At 39.0% G+C, this 21,291-nt stretch overlaps 1 protein-coding gene across 1 annotated transcript in view; it reads right to left on the bottom strand.

The window, feature by feature from the left end:
* Positions 1–3,475: 3,475 nt before the first annotated feature.
* LOC139712738 (scavenger receptor cysteine-rich domain-containing group B protein-like) overlaps positions 3,476–21,291 on the bottom strand; it is an 18,790-nt gene continuing 974 nt past the window's right edge. The window contains exons 2-9 of the mRNA XM_071624534.1: positions 18,927–19,247; positions 18,000–18,338; positions 14,198–14,509; positions 13,355–13,681; positions 11,402–11,731; positions 7,080–7,207; positions 6,617–6,863; positions 3,476–5,550 (exon numbers count right to left, since the gene is read on the bottom strand). Coding sequence (XP_071480635.1) covers positions 5,213–5,550; positions 6,617–6,863; positions 7,080–7,207; positions 11,402–11,731; positions 13,355–13,681; positions 14,198–14,509; positions 18,000–18,338; positions 18,927–19,247 — 2,342 coding nt within the window. The 3' untranslated portion in view covers positions 3,476–5,212. The remainder of the gene's footprint in view (positions 5,551–6,616; positions 6,864–7,079; positions 7,208–11,401; positions 11,732–13,354; positions 13,682–14,197; positions 14,510–17,999; positions 18,339–18,926; positions 19,248–21,291) is intronic.

The following is a 21,291-nucleotide window of genomic DNA, read 5'->3' as shown; positions in this document are numbered from 1 at the left end:
CAAACTATCAAAAAAGACCGTTAGTATTCGGGGTATACAAGATTTTCTTCTCAAGTACAATCAGAGGAGAATAATAACCACGTAGACACAAATCAGCAGTTGCTATAATAGCAGTATTGACAGAGGTGTGATATTGTGAGTGCGACATGAGTTTGTCATAGCAGCTTCCATACTATACTTCTACACCAGAGGATGATTCACAAACCAATTCTGTGTCGGTCACATACAGTGTGTTGTCATAACAACATTTCCATGTCACTGTTTGAATTTCTTGTGGCCTTTGTCTCCCTCTCTCTCTCTCTCTCTCTCTCTCTCTCTCTCTCTCGTTGCTCTGTCCTACCTACAGCTATCGCCTTGTTGTATTCTAGTGCTTCTGGTCTCAAAGCAATGGATCAGCCGAGATTGACTAATTCGTCTAATAATAACAAGTTTTAACATTTTGATGTATGTGACAGACAGTTATGAATGATTTCATGCACTCAATCCTCTGTCGATAGCCAGAATGTCTTTTAGAGCTGTTCCTGCAGGTGTCGTGTGTGAATCCGTTTTTTAATCTTTGCGAAAATTTTAGTTTGTGGCAACACTCTTTTGAATACCATCAGGATTTATTGAATTTGATATCACATATTTCCTTTCACATTGCCGAAATGTTTTCATTGTAGAAAAACTTGAAAAAGAAATAGTCAAGATATAGAATGAGCTTTACTGATAGAGCACCGTCCAGCACATTTCCTATGATTCTCTCATTCTGTTCCATCTACATGAACAAAATTTTCCATCGGAAGTATCCTTTCCCACAGGAGGCCAAGTTTCCAGTTAAGAAAAGTGATTTTATGTGACATAATGCCTGCCATAGAATAGGTCATTTTTTTCCCTTTTGTCTCGTTTTCGACTTCAGCTTTCTTTCTTCACTAGTCACAAAACTCGAAGCGAGGCGAAAATGCAGCCGGCGTCACTAGCGAAAATCTAAAGCTAAAACATTTTCTTTGTTTCACTTTGATTTGTTTTGCTTTTATCATGTTTATTTGGGTGTCGTTATGTCAACCATGTTTTGGTGTTGAATTTTACATTCACATCCGAGCTGCTAGGTACCAGACGCACCTCATTAGAACTTCATGAGCGCGTGAAGTTGCCAAGAAGTTTATCTGTGTGATGACATCAGTACGTGTATCTTTGTTATTGGTAAAGTACATCAAAGTGTTAGTATTTTTTTTTCCTCAAAAAAAAATCTCTCAAAGTGGAACTCCACATTTTGCTCCATGTGACTGTTGTTTTGCGGACAAGACCAACACCATAATTTCAATTGAAATTTCGATTTGCACCATGTCTCCTTGTCCACGACTGCCACGTTTGCCAGACGCCTTTTCACGGCGTCTGCCTGCCTAGATGCTGCGTTTGCACCATGTTCCTGGCAGCCACGGCTGTCCGGTTTCAAGCCACCGCGGACAAAATGGGACGGACCTCATTGCCGTGGATACCGTATCAATTTTTAAACTGCCCCTCCCCCCCCCCAAAAAAAAATAGTCACGGCGATCTCGGTGCTAATGCTTCGTTTACTCCATTTTAAAAGGACTGATGGGACACTCACTCACAAATCGCTCCCGTCGATGGCTATTAACTGGACAATGCAGCTGAAACGAATACGATAACTATTATGATGGGCCTAACATATATATTTAAGTGCTCAATAATTGCCCTTCTCTAAATCAGCATCTCTCACACTTCGTATGTAAGTATTCCTGGATCAATGGTAACACGTGCAATTAGAATAAAAACAAATGGTAAAACCGAAGTCTCAAACACACAACTGTCATTAAGATGTTTCCTAAACAAAGAAAGAGAAACTCTATGTCTGAGCGGTTACCGGTATACGTTATAGTTTATTGATAAATTGATAAATGATTAGGTTCATTTATTGTTTTTAAAAGAGAAAAAATGAAGTGCGAAATGTGTTTGTTCATTGGACCTAAGTTAATTGTGTTTGTAACAGCTGGACCCGGTCTCCCCCATTTGATAAAAATGAGGGTTTGTTTCATTATTGGGGTCTTTTTTTCCAGCTGATGGTGACTTGGTTTCATGATACATCAAGCTTTCGATCGTTCGACTTCGTCCTTGTTGAAATCTTCTTGCTAAGAATATCACGCCTATCACGCCTGTAACAACGACAACGACACACACACACCACACACGAGCACCAGGCGTTTTCCCTTTGTTTTGTATGATAGCGCATTTAGTATACACAACTGCCGTATAAACTTATGTAGGCAGGTATAGAACGTGACCAGCTGATTACGATGGAACCAGTTCAGCAGTTAGACCTAAATGTACATTATGAAAAGCATGCCGTTACAAAAGACAGCATCGCATCATTTAAACGTCAATTTTTGACTCATTGGCAAGACCATGAAGGCGACATATATGGTATAATGGACTTGAACTTATCCTGAGAAACGTTTATCTTGCCAAATTCTTTACAAGCACAAAATTATGCATATTTTGGCACACATTTTCGAAGCTATGAAATAAAGCATATTGCCTGTGTGAGAATGTGTCTATGCTAAACCTCATTACTGTGTGTTCAGCAGGAGGACGTTGGCATGATCAAACCATTAAACTACGTGTTTTAAGGTCAGTCTTTGAACTTTTGAACGTAATTTGCAAAACCAAGATGGCACTGGTGGCGTCCCAGCTTTATAGATGACGAGCATTTTCAAAATGTTTGGCTTATTTTATCTTTTTTTTTTACTTAAACAGAAATAAAATGGTAACTCACGATTTTGAGTGTTAAATCTAACATTTAGAAAAGTTTAGAGGAGTAAGTCCTTTAAAGATATTGGATATACCATTTTCTTTTTTAGAGTGCACGAACACGTTTATTCGAATAGTATATCAGTGTGACGCATGCAATAATTGCATTTCTACACGATATCCGAGGATCCATACGACTGACATAATTATTATACCTTGTATACACACAGTTTGTTCGTTTGTGCTTGTGTGTTTGTGCATCTGTTGGGTGCCTAGGGCCTAGACAAATAACAACCTCTTTTTCTGTTCTTATACTTGGACACCACAATTATTGTCACGTTTGATAGAATACTCATTCACCAATCACACGCACCAATCGATGTCTATTAAACTTGACAATGCAGCAGACAAGAAAGTGATAAAACTACGGTCTCATTTTAATACATATTGCAGTTTACTGAATCAAAATCCCTACATGCTGCGTATAATCATGCTGTCTTTGATTACCCCTGGATCTACAATAACACATGCAGGGATGCAATAGTCCTTCAACGGAAATCTCGTACACACAATATCATTAAAATGTTTCCCTAAAAAAAGTGGAAGCAATCTGTCTGAGATGTCTATGCTCGTTACATATTTGCTAATCTAGACTGATACATGATTAGACTGAAATCTGAAACAATAACTATAGATATCATTAAAAAGTACCAACATTGATATACTATCAGATTTTCTACACTTTGCTCTACAGCTGCTCCGGGATCCATCTACTTTTGTTATGGCAGTTGAATGATCGTGGATTATTACCTCTTCCCTCCTCTATACTGTGGATTTCCTCCTCATGTTCAAGAAGCGCCTTTTCCCCTTGTTGAAGTAGACAATGAAAAGTTTGTTCATACAATTATTAATGTATCATATTTTTATTTTGTTGTTGTCAATATTACTGTGTCAGAACATTGCAAACTCTGAAAGTCGACAACATTCGTATATTATGTACCGTTTGATTTTGAATAGACTAATGTCTAGTAACCTCACTCTTTATGAAAGTCATTTTAGATCATGGTATATCAGGACTCAAACACAATATGCATTTTAAAATCTCATTGCAGCACCACGAAATTATCTATCTCCACTCACTTCACTTATTTCAGCACATAACATTCATTTTTAATATAGCAACGATACGATGAAAGACTGTTAAATAGTTAATGATAAAGAATACAGTTATAATGGGTTAACAGGGTTTTACTTCCAGAAAGGATATCTTTTGGTAGCCCGAGCGGGCAACAAAATTCAGAATCGATTATGTTTCCATTTCTTTCGGACCACAACATTTCTATTTTCGAGCAACTAAAGCTTATTCAGATTCTAGTGGCTCGAAATTAAATGTGCCACACCAGAGAATGAAGTCAATGTCGAGCCTCATAATATAAATCGTTTGTATGGATTGCATTAAGAAAAAGTTTTGAGGGAATGCCATGTAGTCCATTGTAAAAAGAGTAAAAGCAACTTCAGAATAAAAATCCCGGCACTTAAGTAAATGTCACGAGCATTTCCACTACAAGCATTAATGTATCTCTTTTGAGCTATATCCTTTTCAGTCGTATTATTTTTACGCGTGCTGTAACTATTGCTATACAGTATAATGCCCACCATTAAGGGAGTGTTTGCTCATATCAAAATCCCTTACGTGGGCTCTCAAATCGGGGCTGCCGAAAATGTAATACAACTCTGATATAAAATAGTTTTGTCTGAGTTTTGTTTCATTTTGGATCACACACACAAAATCATTCCGAAATGAGCATCTACATCATAGCTTCAAAATGAGTTGTCAAGGTGTTTGCATTTTGGGCACTCTTGCCCTATCGATTATAGGCTCCGCAAATCGACCATCGTCATTATGTCTTCATTAAGAATGAACAAGAAGTGGGCCAATTTTTTTTTGGTCCTTGCGTGAAAAAAACTAAACAAAACTAATTATCCTTTCATGCCTTGTGGTGCAGAGAAGTCAGTGGATGCAGAGATTCTTGATGTACGCACACTGCAAGAGCACGAAAATGGTCATCCAATCAAGGGCTAACTAAATCATTCGCAAATTTGAGATCCTCCGCACACAGTCTGTATGCATGTGTCTTAGAATAATAATTATACGGCGTGTGTGTGGGTGTGTGAGTGAATGAGTGTTTGCGCTGGAGATTTTAACCTCATATACTGTACCTTGTGCTTTGAAAGCTAAGCCTACTTTCTATCACAAAGATTGCGTTTCATCAGGTAATATGGCACATGAAATAACATCATCATAAAATTCATATGTGATGATAAATATCCTTTGATATCTTTGGTAGAAACGTAAAAAAAAAAATGTTCAATTCACGACGTCAAAAGCGACGTAAATCTCTTGGAATCGTATCCATCAAGGAAATCTTCCGTAAGATAACTGAAGTTTTCAAACTCGAAGTAGCTACGCGTCATCAGAGTCATTTGCCGTGTCTTTGGGAACGCTGTACGGTGTCACCGATTCGTACGTTGGCGGCGCTTCAACCGGTTCCGGTGAAGGCGGCACGTAGGCTGGTGGAGGACATGATGCTTCCGCCGGTGACACCTCAAAGTGAGTTGAATTCGTTGTGGGTACGTAGGCAGCACTAACGATGCCGTTCGCAGCAGAGGACGTTGGTTGCGACTTTCCCCCTCGCCAACAACAGCAGGCGACGAAGAAGAGTATCACGAATATCACAACTGCGACGATGATTATCTGCCACGCCTCGAGACCACTCGCGTTTTGGTCAGGATAATATGGACCTGAATAAGGGTAATCAAGAGAAAAGACGAGCAAAGTAAGTTCATAATTGAGTGGTAACACGACGGCACATTCTTGCATTCGATAGGCTTTGGACTTTAAAGAACGTGTGATTCTTGGTTCGAACATTGCATGGCGCTCATACCCCATGGAAAACATCTTGCACTCATCATGTTTCATTGGACAAAGGTGTACGTAAGAGTACCCGATAAGTCCCATGTCTTTGAGAAACGAATCATAAGGCATTTTACTTTAAAGCGGATATCTTTTTGTTCTCTTCTTGCCTTGCGCTAATCTTGAAAATGTATCACAATATTTTCCAGTGGACAAAGGCGCTCGTATGGGATTAGGCCTGCAATTTACTTGGGGTAATCCCAATGCAACCACCCTCCGGAAACACACACATACACACACACAAACCCCCCCCCCCCCCAGACATATATATATATATATATATATATATATATATATATATATACATATATATATATCATATATATATATATATATATATGTATATATATATATATATATCATATATATATATATATATATATATATTTATTTATAATATATATATATACTGCAGAGCTACCCTCTGTAAATTTGATCAAAGAAATAACAATGTGTGATCAGATTCACACTAAGGACTGTCAACATTTTACAGCTGTGCTCAATCATCATCTGTTGATTCTTACATTTGCATGTTAATGTTAAAGTGCTTATAGAAGAAGAAATATTTTATTGCAATTAGAGCAAAATTCAAATCACATATATTATAGACTCATAACTCAACGTATGTATTTAAACTGTGGGTGTAACTGCAAGTGTGGTGTTGTCTTCCTCCAAATAATTCGAGGATATCTTTTTTTTTCTTGAATGTGCAAGTACTGATGACCAATGGTTGATATCTTCGAGGGTCACCCCTCCCATTCCTTCCTAAACATACATTGCCACAAACACATCGAGAACAACATTTAGTTTGAAGCTTTCGGTTTTGGCAAAGTTATACTGGGCAAGCAAACAATTTGTTTCGCAAAATCTTCCCTTTGCTATCTAATAGCTCACCTGAGGTTGGATTAGTTTCAGGATTATAGGGCACGCACGTCACGAAGGCTAAGGAGTTGATCCCAGAGCAGCCACTGGAGTAGCCCCACGGCTCATGGTAGCATTCGAAAATCTTGTCAACGTCAGATGGGCAATAGGAAAACTCGAACCAAATGTCAGGGTACTCCCACGCAGTTCCGTCGTACTCGTAGCTGTACAGATACCTGGCGTCATCCGTATTGGAGTGACCAAGCTCCCTACACAGAACCTATGATAACAATACACGATCAACGCATTCATCTTAGAGGCAATAAACATGTTTGGCATGATATTCCACAGATGGTCAGAAAACGAAGTATAATCATCATAACTATCAACATATGAATTATCTAAACGCAGGGAGGGATAAAATTGTTCGTCTGAGAAGTATCATTTGTATCTAGTTTATACAAGATAAAAACAATATGGCAGTTTAAATACTCACATCGGTTCCACCGAAAGTGGAGTCACATACAGCACCCCAGTGGCCATTATATATTTGAACCATTCCGAAGTTATTGTTGATGTTCCCGTCAGCGTCAATCAATCTCACGGGATGATTCGCAACAGATTCTAAAACAGAGAGCAATAAGGCAGAATGGGGAAAATATATAATGGGGAAATATATTCAATTTATGCCTTCTTCATATTCTATCATCTGAATTTCAATTTCTTTTGGGTTTGGTCTTTTTTGTTTTTTATGACACATAGACTATTACATAAATCATAGCCATAGTAGCTGCAATTTGAAACCGCCAATATTATAAGGGGCCTTATGAATTGCGTTATTTGATTGATGAATGAATTAGCAACTGTACTTGTAATATAACGTCACTGACAAATATAAAATGTCGCAACACCCTATCAGCATGGTTGTACACTGGATACATGGAAATAAAGTTGTCCTTTAAAATTTTTAAGTTGTCAATGTGCCTATTGTGCATGTGTGTGCGCGCACCCGCGCATGTCGTGAGTAGATATACCTGTGTGTGGTACGTATGTAGAACAAAATGTTGGTCCCCAACACAACTTTATAATGATTATACTAAGTGTGACAAAAACATTTCCCACTTTTGATCCTTAGTAGTTCGAAAACTATACATCAGATAACACTGTCATTGATATGAGTAATAGCTGAATAGTGTACAATTCAGTTGGAGGTGATTTGAATATGAGAGCATGAATCAGTTTTGTTAAATCCAGGATTAATTTGAAAGTTAAGTTCCAGATTTTGGTCAAATTTGGACCCTCTGTACAAAATTGAACTTTACACAGGAACCAGTGATGTGTATGTGAGTGTGTGCTTACAATGATCCTGAACAATAGACATGAATACCACAAATACCACCTTTTCAGAGCTCTGCCGACTAGGCTTCTTAGTCCATGGGCCAGGCCAGATATTGGTACCATCTGAGGTGGCAATACCTTTTTGGTGTCATTTTGTTTGTCGGACATAGATATGCTTATCAAGCTATGATAGCATTTTCAAATGAGTAGCTTAGTCATAGTAAATGAATTTTAAACCAATTCGGTCTCGTTGTTATATCCCTGTACTTCTGAATTGAGACCAACCGCTATACCAAGAAGAGCACTGTCTTCTGTATGTTCACAGGTGTTCTGTTGTAAACGCGGTGCGCTTAGTCTTTATTCAAGGCAGCGAAGAGAATATCCGAGGGTTATGATGTCCACAGCGCTTAGTCTAATATTCAAGACGGCGAAGGGAATATCCAAAGCTTATAGTACAGTGTATATCCCGTTATCTAAAAACAACAACAACAACAGGAAAGCAATTTCTCGTGAATTTTAGTGTATTTTTCAATTATTTATCATTTTCAGGTGAAAACGCTACGTTGAAAACGCTTATACTACGCCAATGTCACTTTATTTCCATCCAACACTGAAAGATTATGCAAAAACAATGTACCGGTACACTACAATAAATTATAATTAGTAATGTTGTAAATAAACAGAGTGATTTTTGTTTAAAACTGATGTATTTGTTGAGAGGGTGGTATAAAAACAGTATAGATAATCCCTTTTATTAGGAACTTTAGATATGATAACGATACATTGTTCTAGATAAAGACTAAGCGCACCGCGTTACAGCTGTGGACATCATAACCCTTTGGATATTCCCTTCGCTGCCTTGAATAAAGACTAAGCGCACCGCGTTTACAACAGAACACCTGTGGACATACAGAAGGCAGTGCTCGTATTTGTGTAGCGGTTAGTTTCGATTCAGAAGTATAGGGATATAAAAACGAGACCAAATTGGTTAAAAATTCATTTATTATGACTAAGCTACTCATTTGGAAATGCTATCATAGCTTGATAAGCGTATCTATGTCCGACAAACAAAATGACACCAAAAAGGTTTTGCCACCTCGGTTGGTACCAACAACCCATTTTTCGGCTCTTGGCCCATGGACTAAAAATGCAGGCACATGACAAATATATTAGCACATGTTTCATGTGCTTGCATACACTGCATTTCAGGGTGAATAAAGACTAACTGTGATAGTGGAATTTCTCATGAATATGTTATGGAGCATTCCAATCTCGGCCATTGTTCAGGACCAGTGTCAGGGTGTTAACTACACACTCCCATACACACCAATTGACCCCTGTGCAAAATTAAAATTTTGTACAGAGGGTTATAAACAGAGCAAAATATGAAACCTAACTGTCAAAATAAATCTTGAATTTGATGAAACTGATTTATGCTATCATTTCTTAATTACCTCCAACAAAATTGTACACTATTCAGCTATTGGTCACATCAATGTCAGTGTTATCTGATATATAGTTTTTGAACTATTAAGGCCGTGTCACACCAGCCTTGCGTGCGACTTGCAAAGAACAATTTTGACTACCCGGAGGTCCCCGTAGATATCCGCACATGACAGTACCTAGCATGTATCTCAAAAGTAGTCGCATATTTTTTTACCCGCAACCGTGTTTAGGCCCTGTCACACCTTTCCGGGCAAGCTACTCGGGCTTGTTACGTGTAGGGATTTTCTAGCATACCGGACATTCCTGAGGGCGGAAAAGGATTTGTGCGAGTCAGCGCATGTGTCTTACTTGCTGGACGCGTTATACTTGCGAGTATACTGTGTGACCTTTGTACCAGTCGCGTGGGGGCTGACAACTTAGTGAAGGAATTCCTCTAATGGCATTGCTGAAATCTCACAGAATTTCATTATCTTGGCTGCATGCGGGACTGCGAAGTACCTGCGTGGGAATTGCCTGGGAAGTACTGCCGCTAAGGGTCTCCTACTGGCGTTCTGCGTGGACCTCTACGGGCATTCCCGCGACTCACCCGGAAAAAATTTTGGTCATGTTCAAAACTTGGCTGCGGTTAAATCGGACTTGCGTGAGCACGTCCGAGCAGCTACGCGCTAGATACTGCCAGGTGCGGACCAACTGCGGAGAGCTCCTTGGAGTAAATTTGTTTCCCCGCAAGTCAAGCCGCAGAAGTTCCCCCGTACGGTATGACAAGGCATGAATGAAAATTGCAAACATTCTTGTTCACCCGCTGAAAATCTTCTACGTGTTGGAAACTACCTCCTCGCTACAAGTCCGCGTTATGGTGTGACACGGCCTTTAAGGATCAAAAGTGGAAAATGTTTTTTGTAACACCTAGTACAAACTCATACAAACAGGCACAGACATGAACCTAAGGCCCTGTCACACCTTTCCGGGCAAGCTTTGCGTGTGATTTGCTGAGAGCAACTTTTGCTACCCGGAGATCCCCGCAGATGGCCCGCACATGACAGTACTTAGCACGTATCTCGCCCGTAGTCGCCCGGAGGTTCGCACGCAAATCCTGTTTACCCGCAGCCATGTTTAAGCCCTGTCACACCTTTCCGGGCAAGCTACGCGGGTTTTTTGCGTGTGAGGATTTTCCAGCATATCGGACAATTTCTGAGGGCGGACAAGGATTAGGGAAACTTTTTGCATGTGTCTTACTTGCTTGACGCGTGCTACTTAAGTTTTACTTGCGGGTATTCTGTGTGACAACTCAGTGAAGGAATTCCTCTGAAGGAATGTCTATTTGGCAGTGGTCCCAGAGAATGTCATAATTCTAACCACAGCCGACTTTCAACTACTGCTGTAACCAGAAAGAAAGGCAGTGACTGACCCTCGACATGAACGCGGGTTAACTGCATGTGACTTGCGGCAGCTACGGGCCTCCTACTGGTGTTCAGCGTGGACCTCTGCTGGCGTTCTGCGTGGACCTCTGCTGGCAATCCCCGGCAGTCACCCAGAAAAGGTTCTGAGCATGCTCAAAACTATTGGCTGGGTAAATGGAACGTGCGTGCGCAACTACGGGCGGCTACGTGCTAGATACTGTCAATGTGCGGCCATCTGCGGGGACTTCCAGGTAGCAAAATTGTTCCCCGCAAGTCACAAGCAAAGCTTGCCCGGAAAGGTGTGACGGGTCCTTGAGCATGCTCAAACTTGTTCCGGGTGAGTCGCGGGGGTTGCCCGCAGATGTCCACGCAGAACACCAGTAGAAGGGCCATAGCGGTAGCACATGTGTACCTCGCAGGCAACTCCCACGCAACTAGCCTGCAACTAGAACGTGAGTAGAGAACGTAAATAGCACACGTCCAGCAAGTAAGACGCACGCGAAATTCGCCCAGATCCTTGTCCGCCCGCAGAAAATTACTCTGCGTGCTGAGAAATCCACACACGCAACAAGCCCGCGTAGTTTGCCCGGAAAGGTGTGACAGGGCCTCATAAAACCAACTGCTTCCTACTCACCATAAGGATAGCACACCACTTCGACAGAGTCATCAGGGGTAGTATGCGTGTCGCCGTCACTCACCAGATCCACTGTAGGGCAATCCTGGATGCGTTTCTCTGAGCCCGAGCATCCGATGTTTTTGATAAGGATATTGCTCACGCCTCGCTGAAAAACGTTTCCGTAAAAGTATGCAACAGTGGATCCAGCGTAACCCAGTTGACGGCAACAAACTTCACGGACGTCGTAAGACACATAAGAATCGGTCAGCAAACCCCATTCTCCGTTCAAGAAGACGTCCACTCGACCCTGCTCGGGATACTCGCTGCCGTCTGCTCGAATATCGAAATCTAGCCATCATTCATCGTGAAAAAAGGAACAGTTACTAATTAGAGGACCTTTAGGGATCTCTTGAGATAATATTCTTTCAACATAGTTATCTTTTTAAGTCTGAGACTTATTCGTTTGGACACTAATTCAGATGCATTAATTACATCGTTCTATCATGTCAATCGACAAAAAGTAAATCTAGAATGTAGAATTTCGGGGTATAAGAGTACAAAGAATGTTAATAATAGTATAAGAGTAAGATGTAAAGAGAAAATACACAATCTTTGTGTGAATAATACTAGTTTTTTTTTTTTTTCAAGCTGAACTAAGCAGGTTGTTTCACTATTCTTAACGCAACGAGCAGTAGCCGGTCCAGGTAGCGCAACAGTTTTTTTTTTTAGTTTTTTTTTGTGTGTGTGTGTGTGTGTGTGTGTGCTTGGGGGGGGGGGGGCACTTAAGACCAAAGAAATTAAAAGAAAAACGAAAAGCGCCCCAATTATTTTCATTTTCTAACCCCTCCCCACGTGTCGGTCCATGCAACTCTTTTGCACCATTTGGTACTTGAACGAATTTTGAGAAACTTGCGACATAGTTGGGGAGTAAATTTTCCTAAATACTACGGTTGAAAAGTGCTTTATTTAATACACACACACACAGAAAAAAAAATCTGTCATGTGCTGCAACGTATAAGCACATGGAAATCTAAATCACATGTAGACTGATATGAACGTCTCTATAAATTATTTTCAAATAAGGGCAAACAAAATTATAATGAAATAATCCATCACCTATGTTAATTCTTATATACAGCACTCTCCGCGTAATCGGGTATCGCTTACTCTATACGGGTACTCCGTTTAATTGGGTAGAAATGTCAAAGTCAGTTCCAATGCACATTAAAATTACCTGATAATCGGGTTGCCTATCCGCATTGGCGGCATAAATGGGTAAATAATTTTCTTCCAATCTACTTTCTACCCAAATTTTATCACAGATATAACACTTTAAGAAATCATGAATGTCAAATTTTCCACGTTAGAGAGGAGTCTTAGTCAAACCACAAAGTTTTATGGAGACATATTTGTCCATAAAAAGAGTGTAAATTAATGCTCCTGACTGAGCAAGTGTAAGGTATGTATAATGTGCCGTGCAAGCACGCGTGTTAAGCATACGGTGTAGGTGTTCGGTGCAGTGTACAATGCATGTACAGGCACATACACATTGTGTGTGTCAAATGTGAATGAGACGTGTTCTTCTGTTAATCGGGTACTCCACTTAATCGGGTAAGAAACGCTCTGCCCAAACCTACCCAATTATGCGGAGAGTACTGTATAAGAGTATGCCTGCATATCACAATAATAATTATGGATAAACTCCTTCCCAACTAGCCAGCACGTCAAGCTGTACTTTTCCTATAACAGACCCAGTATAATGTTAATGAAAATAAGAAGAGTGAAATATACGCCTGCCAAGGAATACATATAGTGCTTACCAAAAAACAACAACAACAACAGCAACAACAACAGTAGAAGATGAAGGCATGTAACAGGATATGCCTTGGATAGTTAAATCTGGAGAATACTAGGCTCATGATAGAATTCTACCAAGATAATGCATTACGTAAAAATGTAACTGGATCTTACCTTTAGGAGGTCCACATGTGACTTGAGCAATGTAATCAGAAACACACTCAGCGGGATTCAGAGTCCTATTATAGGCACATTCGCTTAACTGGGATTCCGTCCCCTCACATTGGTAATCCCTGTAAAATATATTTCCCCTCACACTCTCGAGCGAGACTGGTTTCGAGCTGCTAGCTTCAGCGTACCCCAGCTGGCGACAGACAACGGTTGCTTCCCTGTTCCCCCAGTCCTCGTCACAGATCAAACCGCTAGTAGTGTCTTCTCGATATCTCACGACCCCTTCCAAGGAGCTCGATCCGCTGAGTAAATCGATGACAACAGATGGCACTGGGGATAAAAACAACGACAAACAAAAACGACAATTATACCTGCCATAGGATACCTATAAATAGGCTCCAACGGTCAAGAGACTTTATCATGCATGTACATAATCATGTATATCAATTTAAAACAGTCTGAACGTAAAACAATTTTCTTCGATCAATTCCCCTAAGTCTTCGCAGGCTTATTGTGTGCTATGTGTCTGAATTTATATCCATGACCGGTACACATAATTAATTTTTATTCATTTTGTCTTACTTTTTAGAATATCTCTATTCAGGATAGATCGAGAAGCATGCTGAATTACATCAAAGTCCTGATATATATTTTACAAGTTGTTTAAGTTCTGACAATGATATCATACAGGTGTATTGAATATAAATCATAATGTTTGATAAGTCGTCCTCAAATTAAATTTCATTCTGTTTACGGTCGCAATATATGTACTGAGAGATTAGGACACACAAAGATACCTACAAAGGAGGTATAGTGAATGCATCAAGGTAATGCCTCTTCACCTACCGTTACACACAACACCTGCCACCTGAGCTGACTCGGAATCACAGTTCTCATTATTGGCCCATCCGCTTGACGGACAGTCGGAAAGACTTGCTTCACTTCCGTTACATTGCAAACCATCTAGTAACACTACGTTACCACGGTCACTTGGTACACCCTTTATCGAGCGAGCTCCCAGTGGATACCCCAACTGTCTACAGAATACGTGCGCGTCTTCGATGCTCCATTCGTGTGTGCAGATTGTCCCCCACGTGCCTCCGTAGAACACCTCCACTCGACCCTCATCCGGATATTCTCCGCCCACCATACGAACGGCTAAGAACCGGTAAATTGGATTGCAAAGAAAATATAAATAACGAATGAAACTAATTAGACTATAATTATGATGATGACAAACACAAGAGTCCAGTTTGGAAGGTAATTTGTATACTTTTCATGCTGTGATGGTGACACTTCTTCTATTCCTCAAAACTATATTATTCTGCGTTCATTTCATTCTTCAAACAATATCCTTGAGTATTACATCCATCAAAAAATATTTCATGCCAACATGATATTAAAAAAATAGAAATTGTCGTGCTGCCGAAAAGCGAAGTTACATAATGCAGTCCTTTTACTGAAGGTACATCACTACAACTTTGTTTATGCAAAAATTACAACATAAGCACATATGAATTAACCAGTGCCAAAAAAAAAAAACAGTTGTTATTATATCGTGGTAAACATGGGGTGCACACACGCACATCTACACTGCCCAGAAAAAAAAAGAAACAAAAAAGTGCGTTTATCAAGTAAAGAACGATAAAGAACAGGGGAAAGGCAGCGATCGAAGAGATAAAGGGAGAAAGGAGCCGGCTTGAAGGATTGTAAGCAAGGTTATGATATCTTCGATGCACGTAGAAAAGGAACAATTCCCAGTTTACTAATCATGGGATATATAGGAATAAATGTCAAAATTCATTAAACTTATACAAAATGGTTTAAGACTGGGAGAGCTTTTTGTATTTCGTTGAGGAACTCCCACAATTAAGAGTTAACCCCCCCCCCCCAAAAAAAAAAAGTTTATCTAGTGAAGACAGTTAGAGTAAGGAGCAAATGGTGCTCAGCTGTGTAACGAGTAGAGTATTAATACTTTTACTATACTAAACATATTGTTTTTCAAAACTAAAGGACGCTAAATATTTTGTTAGGTATACACAAACTGACCTATTTTTGATGATAAAAAAATTAACTAACTTTTATTTTTTTTCTTTTCCACAGATAAGTTATCAGTACGAAAATATTTACAAGAATTGATAATCATTCGAAGTGCTATTTTTGGCAAGAAAAATATTCTGTTCAAATAAACTGAATGTATACTATTCTATGACATCATCAAATAATTTAAATAAGGTGAAATTAATGTCGAATATAACATAACTTTTAACAGGGAATCAGAACCCTACTTTATTGATTTATTGATTTCACCAATATTTCTAGAAATTATACGGAATATGCAGTCAATAATTATCAAAAAAATATGTTTCCTACAAAATAATGCAACTGCTAAACAAAGAATTTTCACAGAATAAACCTCTGAGATAATTTCATTCTAAAGAAGTTCATCGTTCGGCAATTCATCAATTTATTACTGAACAATGTCACAAATATTTTTTTTTTGTCGTAGATTAAACATAATCTATTTGCTCTTAACCACTACATTATGTTTATTATTATATTGTAGGGAGGTCATCTGAAAAATTTGGAAAGCCATTTATATAAATAATGAATAATAACTGTTCAACAACACTTCCCTGTGGAACCCCACAATAAATTTGGCTGAAAGAAGATTTTTTCCTTGTTAAAAGAAAGTGAATTGTTTCCAGTCTTTCAAATCACTTCTCAACCACTGCAGATGACGACGGCAGTTTGTTGAAAGGTATCGATGGCTCGAGAAATTTTGTCTTTTTCAGTAAAAGGTGACATTGCATATGATGTAGTCTCTACTATGTTTTTAGCAAAATACAAATTGATTCTTGAACAAAATGTCACTATCAAAAAATATATATATATTTTGGAAAGTACATTTTTCTAATATTTTAGATGGAGTAGGTAAGAGTGAAATGCGTCTATGATTTTTCAAATCTTCCCTATGACCGTTTTAATGTGGTATAATTTTTGAGATTTTCTTAATATCTGATAGACGCGCTTGAGTCGTCGACAGGTTGAAAATATAACATATGGATCCAACAATATGCTTTATAATATTTTCAGTATATTACTGATATCATCATAAACAGAACTTCTTTTTGATGTAAAATATGAAAAGTTATCATGTGCTTAAGGATCTTATTATAATGACAAAGGGGAGACAAAAAACTGAATGCTCATTATGATCAAAAGTGACTTTAGCATCATTTCATTTTTTTAAGAAAAGGGGTGTTCTAGCCAATAGTTTAAGTGTGAATTCTATATTTTGCTATAGTATATTAATCTTTTATTTCAGATCTATTATGCTAGATTTATACATAATATTTCTTTCCGTTTAGTAGTACTTAACATATTTATAGTATGTCGTATAATTAATCAACCTATAAGTATCAATACACTGGTATTCTAGTGAGTCTATATACTATTATGTTTGTTCAATAACTTGCAAACATAAAACAAATCATTCTTGGGGATTTATTAATAGTTAATTAGTTTCTGATTCCGTTGATGATTACAGTATATAACTTTAATACTGTTAATGGAGCATGAATATCTAACAATGTCACAATTTCATTTATTGAAATATCATAACCTACATTTTCCCGAGGTACAGGGTGTTTTACCTCTTGCTAGAGGGGACGATATGCTTACACACAACATTGCTCAGTCCAGACTCGGGTTCGAACCCGGGCCGCGTGATCGTGAGGCAGACGCGCTATACCGACTGAGCCAACTCAGGGCCCTTGAGCGCTTTAGTCCTCTGTGCAGAGAGAAGTGCAAATATTTGCACAGTTCATTTTGGGATGATGCTTTGAGGGGAATTCACATGTACCCAGTCATCGTCGGGGATTCAGCTAGATTTGATTGCCTTTCGTGGTTTCCACCACAAGTGATTCCTCTTGAGCTGCACTGTATTACATTATGAGCCACATTTATTCACCGCTTTTGTAACTGGATTTGAAAGGAACCCTTGGTTATTTCATTTTCTGATCAACAAATCCTTGGAAAAGCGATCCTTTGAAATAACTCAACAGAAGTTCGGATTAACGAAGCTTTTTCCCCATTACGGATTAGCAAACATCTTAGGCATAGGGAGTTGATGTGTTCCGAAATGACGAAACTTCAGATAAAATGGATGGTATAGTTTAGGTTGAGATAGGGCTTCATGTTTCACTTTTTTGTGAGATCATGAGAAGTTTCTTTTCAAATATCAAAGAGCATATAATTCTTATAGGGATGCAAAGATTATTTGATGAAAATTTGTATCGAAATGACTGAGATATCAAAAACAAGGCGACCCCAATAAAAGTTGGGACCCACATATTACCTGGTTTGCTTTGTTTTATTTCGTTTTAGATAACTCAGCCATTTACTAACGGTTTTTCTTTAAAAAAAAACAAACTTTGAATCCCTCTTAGAATTATTATGCTCTTTCATATTTCATGAGTTGCTTCTAATTATCTTGCAAGCACAAGATAAAAAGTTGGATCTGCATCTCAACCAAAAGTATACAACTCCTTTACGAAATCATATTTCATTTATGGATTAACGAACCTTCAGAATAACGAACATCACCCGTGGTTTGAGAGGGGTAAGAAACAATTCTTAAGCTTACTTGTGTCGTCGCACACCACTCCTGCGTCTTCCTTATGCGAACAATCATGGATGCCCCACGACTTTTCCGTTGGACAATCTCTCAGAAGTCTCTGGTAGGAACATCTAACCCCATCAAGCAGAATCGGACCTGTTCCTTGACCGAAAGGTGGTTCAAAGTGAGATGGAAAAGGGTTTATACGAGCTTCCAACGCGTCGGGATAACCCAGCTCTCGGCACGCGACCCCTGCATCGACAATATCCCAACCGTCATCACATATCGTACCCCATTCTCCTGACTCGCTGAGAACTTCTATGCGTCCCTCAGAAGGTGTCGAGCCATTGACCAGCCGAAGGCTTCCTAGTGATAACATTGGGGAAAACGCCAAGTTACTGGTGAAGAACTTGCACGTGACGGATGATCATTATATTGTTGGAGCCTTGGTATTAGTGATTATTGTGAGTACCGGATCGTATACTGTATCTTCTGATATCTACAGATTCACAAGTTACTGGCGTGAGGAATTGACTTAACAAAACAAGCATGAGGTTACAACATATAGGGCCTAACTTACCGTTAATAATATCACATCCCACTGATATCTGAAGCATCAGGAACACCATGTATAGATTTGTATTTATAACCTTATACCCTATTGATATCTGCATAATTCAGAAGTCACATAGGTTTATGAGAGTCACAAGACTCGTTTACATCTTTACTTTTGTGGAGTTATCAGTTTTACTCGTGCACACACATCGAAGCATGCTAAAATAAGCAAATTTGTGCCCAGCATCATGCCTCACAAGTGGATAAGGGTAAATAAAATTCTCACAGCGAATGGTTTCTGCTGCTCATGCATATCATTATGAGTCCATAAACTTATGAAGATGTGAATCAATAAGAAGATGTACTGAAGAGAGGATTGAGACACCATTGGCACTTTACCTTCAGTTGTGCACGTTACGGCTGCAATTTTTGATTCGTGACAATCCTTGACGCCTACACCGGCATGCTGACAAGTTGATATGTTTGATTCAAGACCATTACATTGTACTTTATCCAGGAGTACGGGGTTATTTCCTCGCCCAAATGGCGAAGCTACTAGAGCCAGGTCCGCCCCGATGTAGCCGAGCTGTTTGCAGACAACCTCGGCATCCTCGGGTCCCCACAGGTTGTCACATATCGCGCCCCAAGTATCGTCAAGGAAGACTTCAACGCGACCCTCAGAGTCAACTCTGCCGTCGACTAGTCGAACCGACCAGGGAACTGCAATTCAGTGAAAGAGAGAAAAGACATAAATTGTAAATTATGACGACCATAATCAGACTATCAATTTCAGAGTATAAGCATAGTTCTTTTTTTTTTAATTCATCGCCATGTAATGAACGACACAGATTTGAGTTTCTCTAGCAAGCATTAATATTCCTGTGTGCATGTAAGCTATTTTTTTTTCCGGCAACATTCATACCGTACACTTCAGTGGTGGTCAAACTGTTGTCTTGAACTTTTTGTGTGTGTGTTTGTTCGCTTTTTTAAGCGAAAGCGGTGATAGACTGTAAAATAAAATCACAAAACACCCATAAACAAAATAGGGAATACAATCATGTGCATGAACTGAACCACCCATCCGAACTGCTGGTTTAAGAAAAGCTTTGTTATAGGCAATACCATGTGACTGAAATCCAAGTGCCTATAGGTGAGATCATATCTCTTTTGTATTGTTAACGTTCTAGTGATCATCCTAAGAATTTCACTCTTCTAGAAATGTCTCGCGATCTTATATGGGAAATCTCCCAAAATCTTGCATTTTTACGTTGTTTTTGCGACGTTCGTAATTCTTAAAAAAAGGTCTTACGAAATGGTCTGAATCGTTCTTTCGGCGTTCGTATCATGTTCATAAAAGCTTGACTGTTATTCATATTTTTCACTGTATCAGCCCCTATTTAGAGTTGTTACTGGAATCCTACTGCAACTTCACACCGTAGACCCGACTTTTTGTGCACTCTTGCCCTGAAGAGTGATCTTTACTTTGCGCTATTCTGAAGTAGCTATATTGTCGCTGAAGGGGGAGGGGGGGGGGGGGTCACGGTTGAAAGACTGAAGGTTACGGTGATACAAAATGTACACATCATCAAAATAATGATTCGGAGGATGAATATGAAGCGAAGCGGATGTACTGTAATGTCATTCTGCTGGTTTGATTGCCAAATGTTCACAACTTTTTGTAATTTTCGAAACATCACTCTGCGTTTATTCAACCTTAATCACATGTTCACGTTGCGTAGATGTCTTAATACAATACATGGAAAGAAAAACGCAGGCATTCATTATCTCTTTTAGCTAAGGATTTTTTTCTCAATAGAACGGCAAGACAATAAAGGTGTGTTCTCCGTTTTTTTTTTCTTTTCTTTTTTGTTTACTTTGTGATTTGTAATATATATTCATGTGTTAGCCCTACGAAAGAATACTGCAAGGCTTTACGGGTGTTAGCCACAATTGCAAACAGTTCGCTTGTACTTTGCGTCAGGTCGAACCCTTATGTCATGTACATGTATCATTATGCTTTATCAATAGAGGTTTACAGTAATTATTCTTTAATATCCCATTATTAGAAGAGGACTGTGGACTGCAGGTCTTTCTAGTCGTTACATGGTATATGTCCATTTATTTATATATCAATCACTTTTTTTCAGTCTCTGATGCGAGAGAAAGAAATGCACAGGAGATAAGCAAACACGAGACCGGTCTAAACTGCTTGCTCACTATATGACGTCGTATTATGAGTCAATATTCTGGTATTTATATTGCCATTGAAGTCTTCAGTTCCTCGTACTGAAATTGCATTGCTCTGTCTTTCACCCTTAGGCTCTACAGGCACATACTGGCTATGACTGATAAAAAACGAGGGGATTGATATATATATATATATATACATCTATATATATGTAAAATTTATTGTATACATGCATATACATGCATAGATATTTAATCAAATAGAAGTGTGTGTATGTGTATATATGTGTGTGTGTGTGTGTTTGTGTGTGTGTGTGTGTGTGTGTGTGTGCAATGTTAGGCCGCAACCACTCACGCGTAGAACTAGTCAAAGTATGGACCTTATTATACATGTAGGTCCATGGTCAAAGTGAGGCCTCTGCGAATAATGCTTTACACTACACAGATATAATACCCATGAATTTCAGCATACCATGCAGTCGTCGTGTAGACCTGCAGTGTAGTTAACATCCTCTGCGTGATATAGACCAATACACAAGTTGTCTATCTACCTTCGTTTGTTATATATTAATGTATG

This window comes from Diadema antillarum, unplaced genomic scaffold (genome assembly GCF_040938485.1).
Source record: "Diadema antillarum isolate AM-2024a unplaced genomic scaffold, OU_Dant_1.0 seq00001849_RagTag, whole genome shotgun sequence".
Lineage (NCBI taxonomy): Eukaryota > Metazoa > Echinodermata > Echinoidea > Diadematoida > Diadematidae > Diadema > Diadema antillarum.
This window is presented reverse-complemented; position numbering and strand designations above follow the sequence as displayed.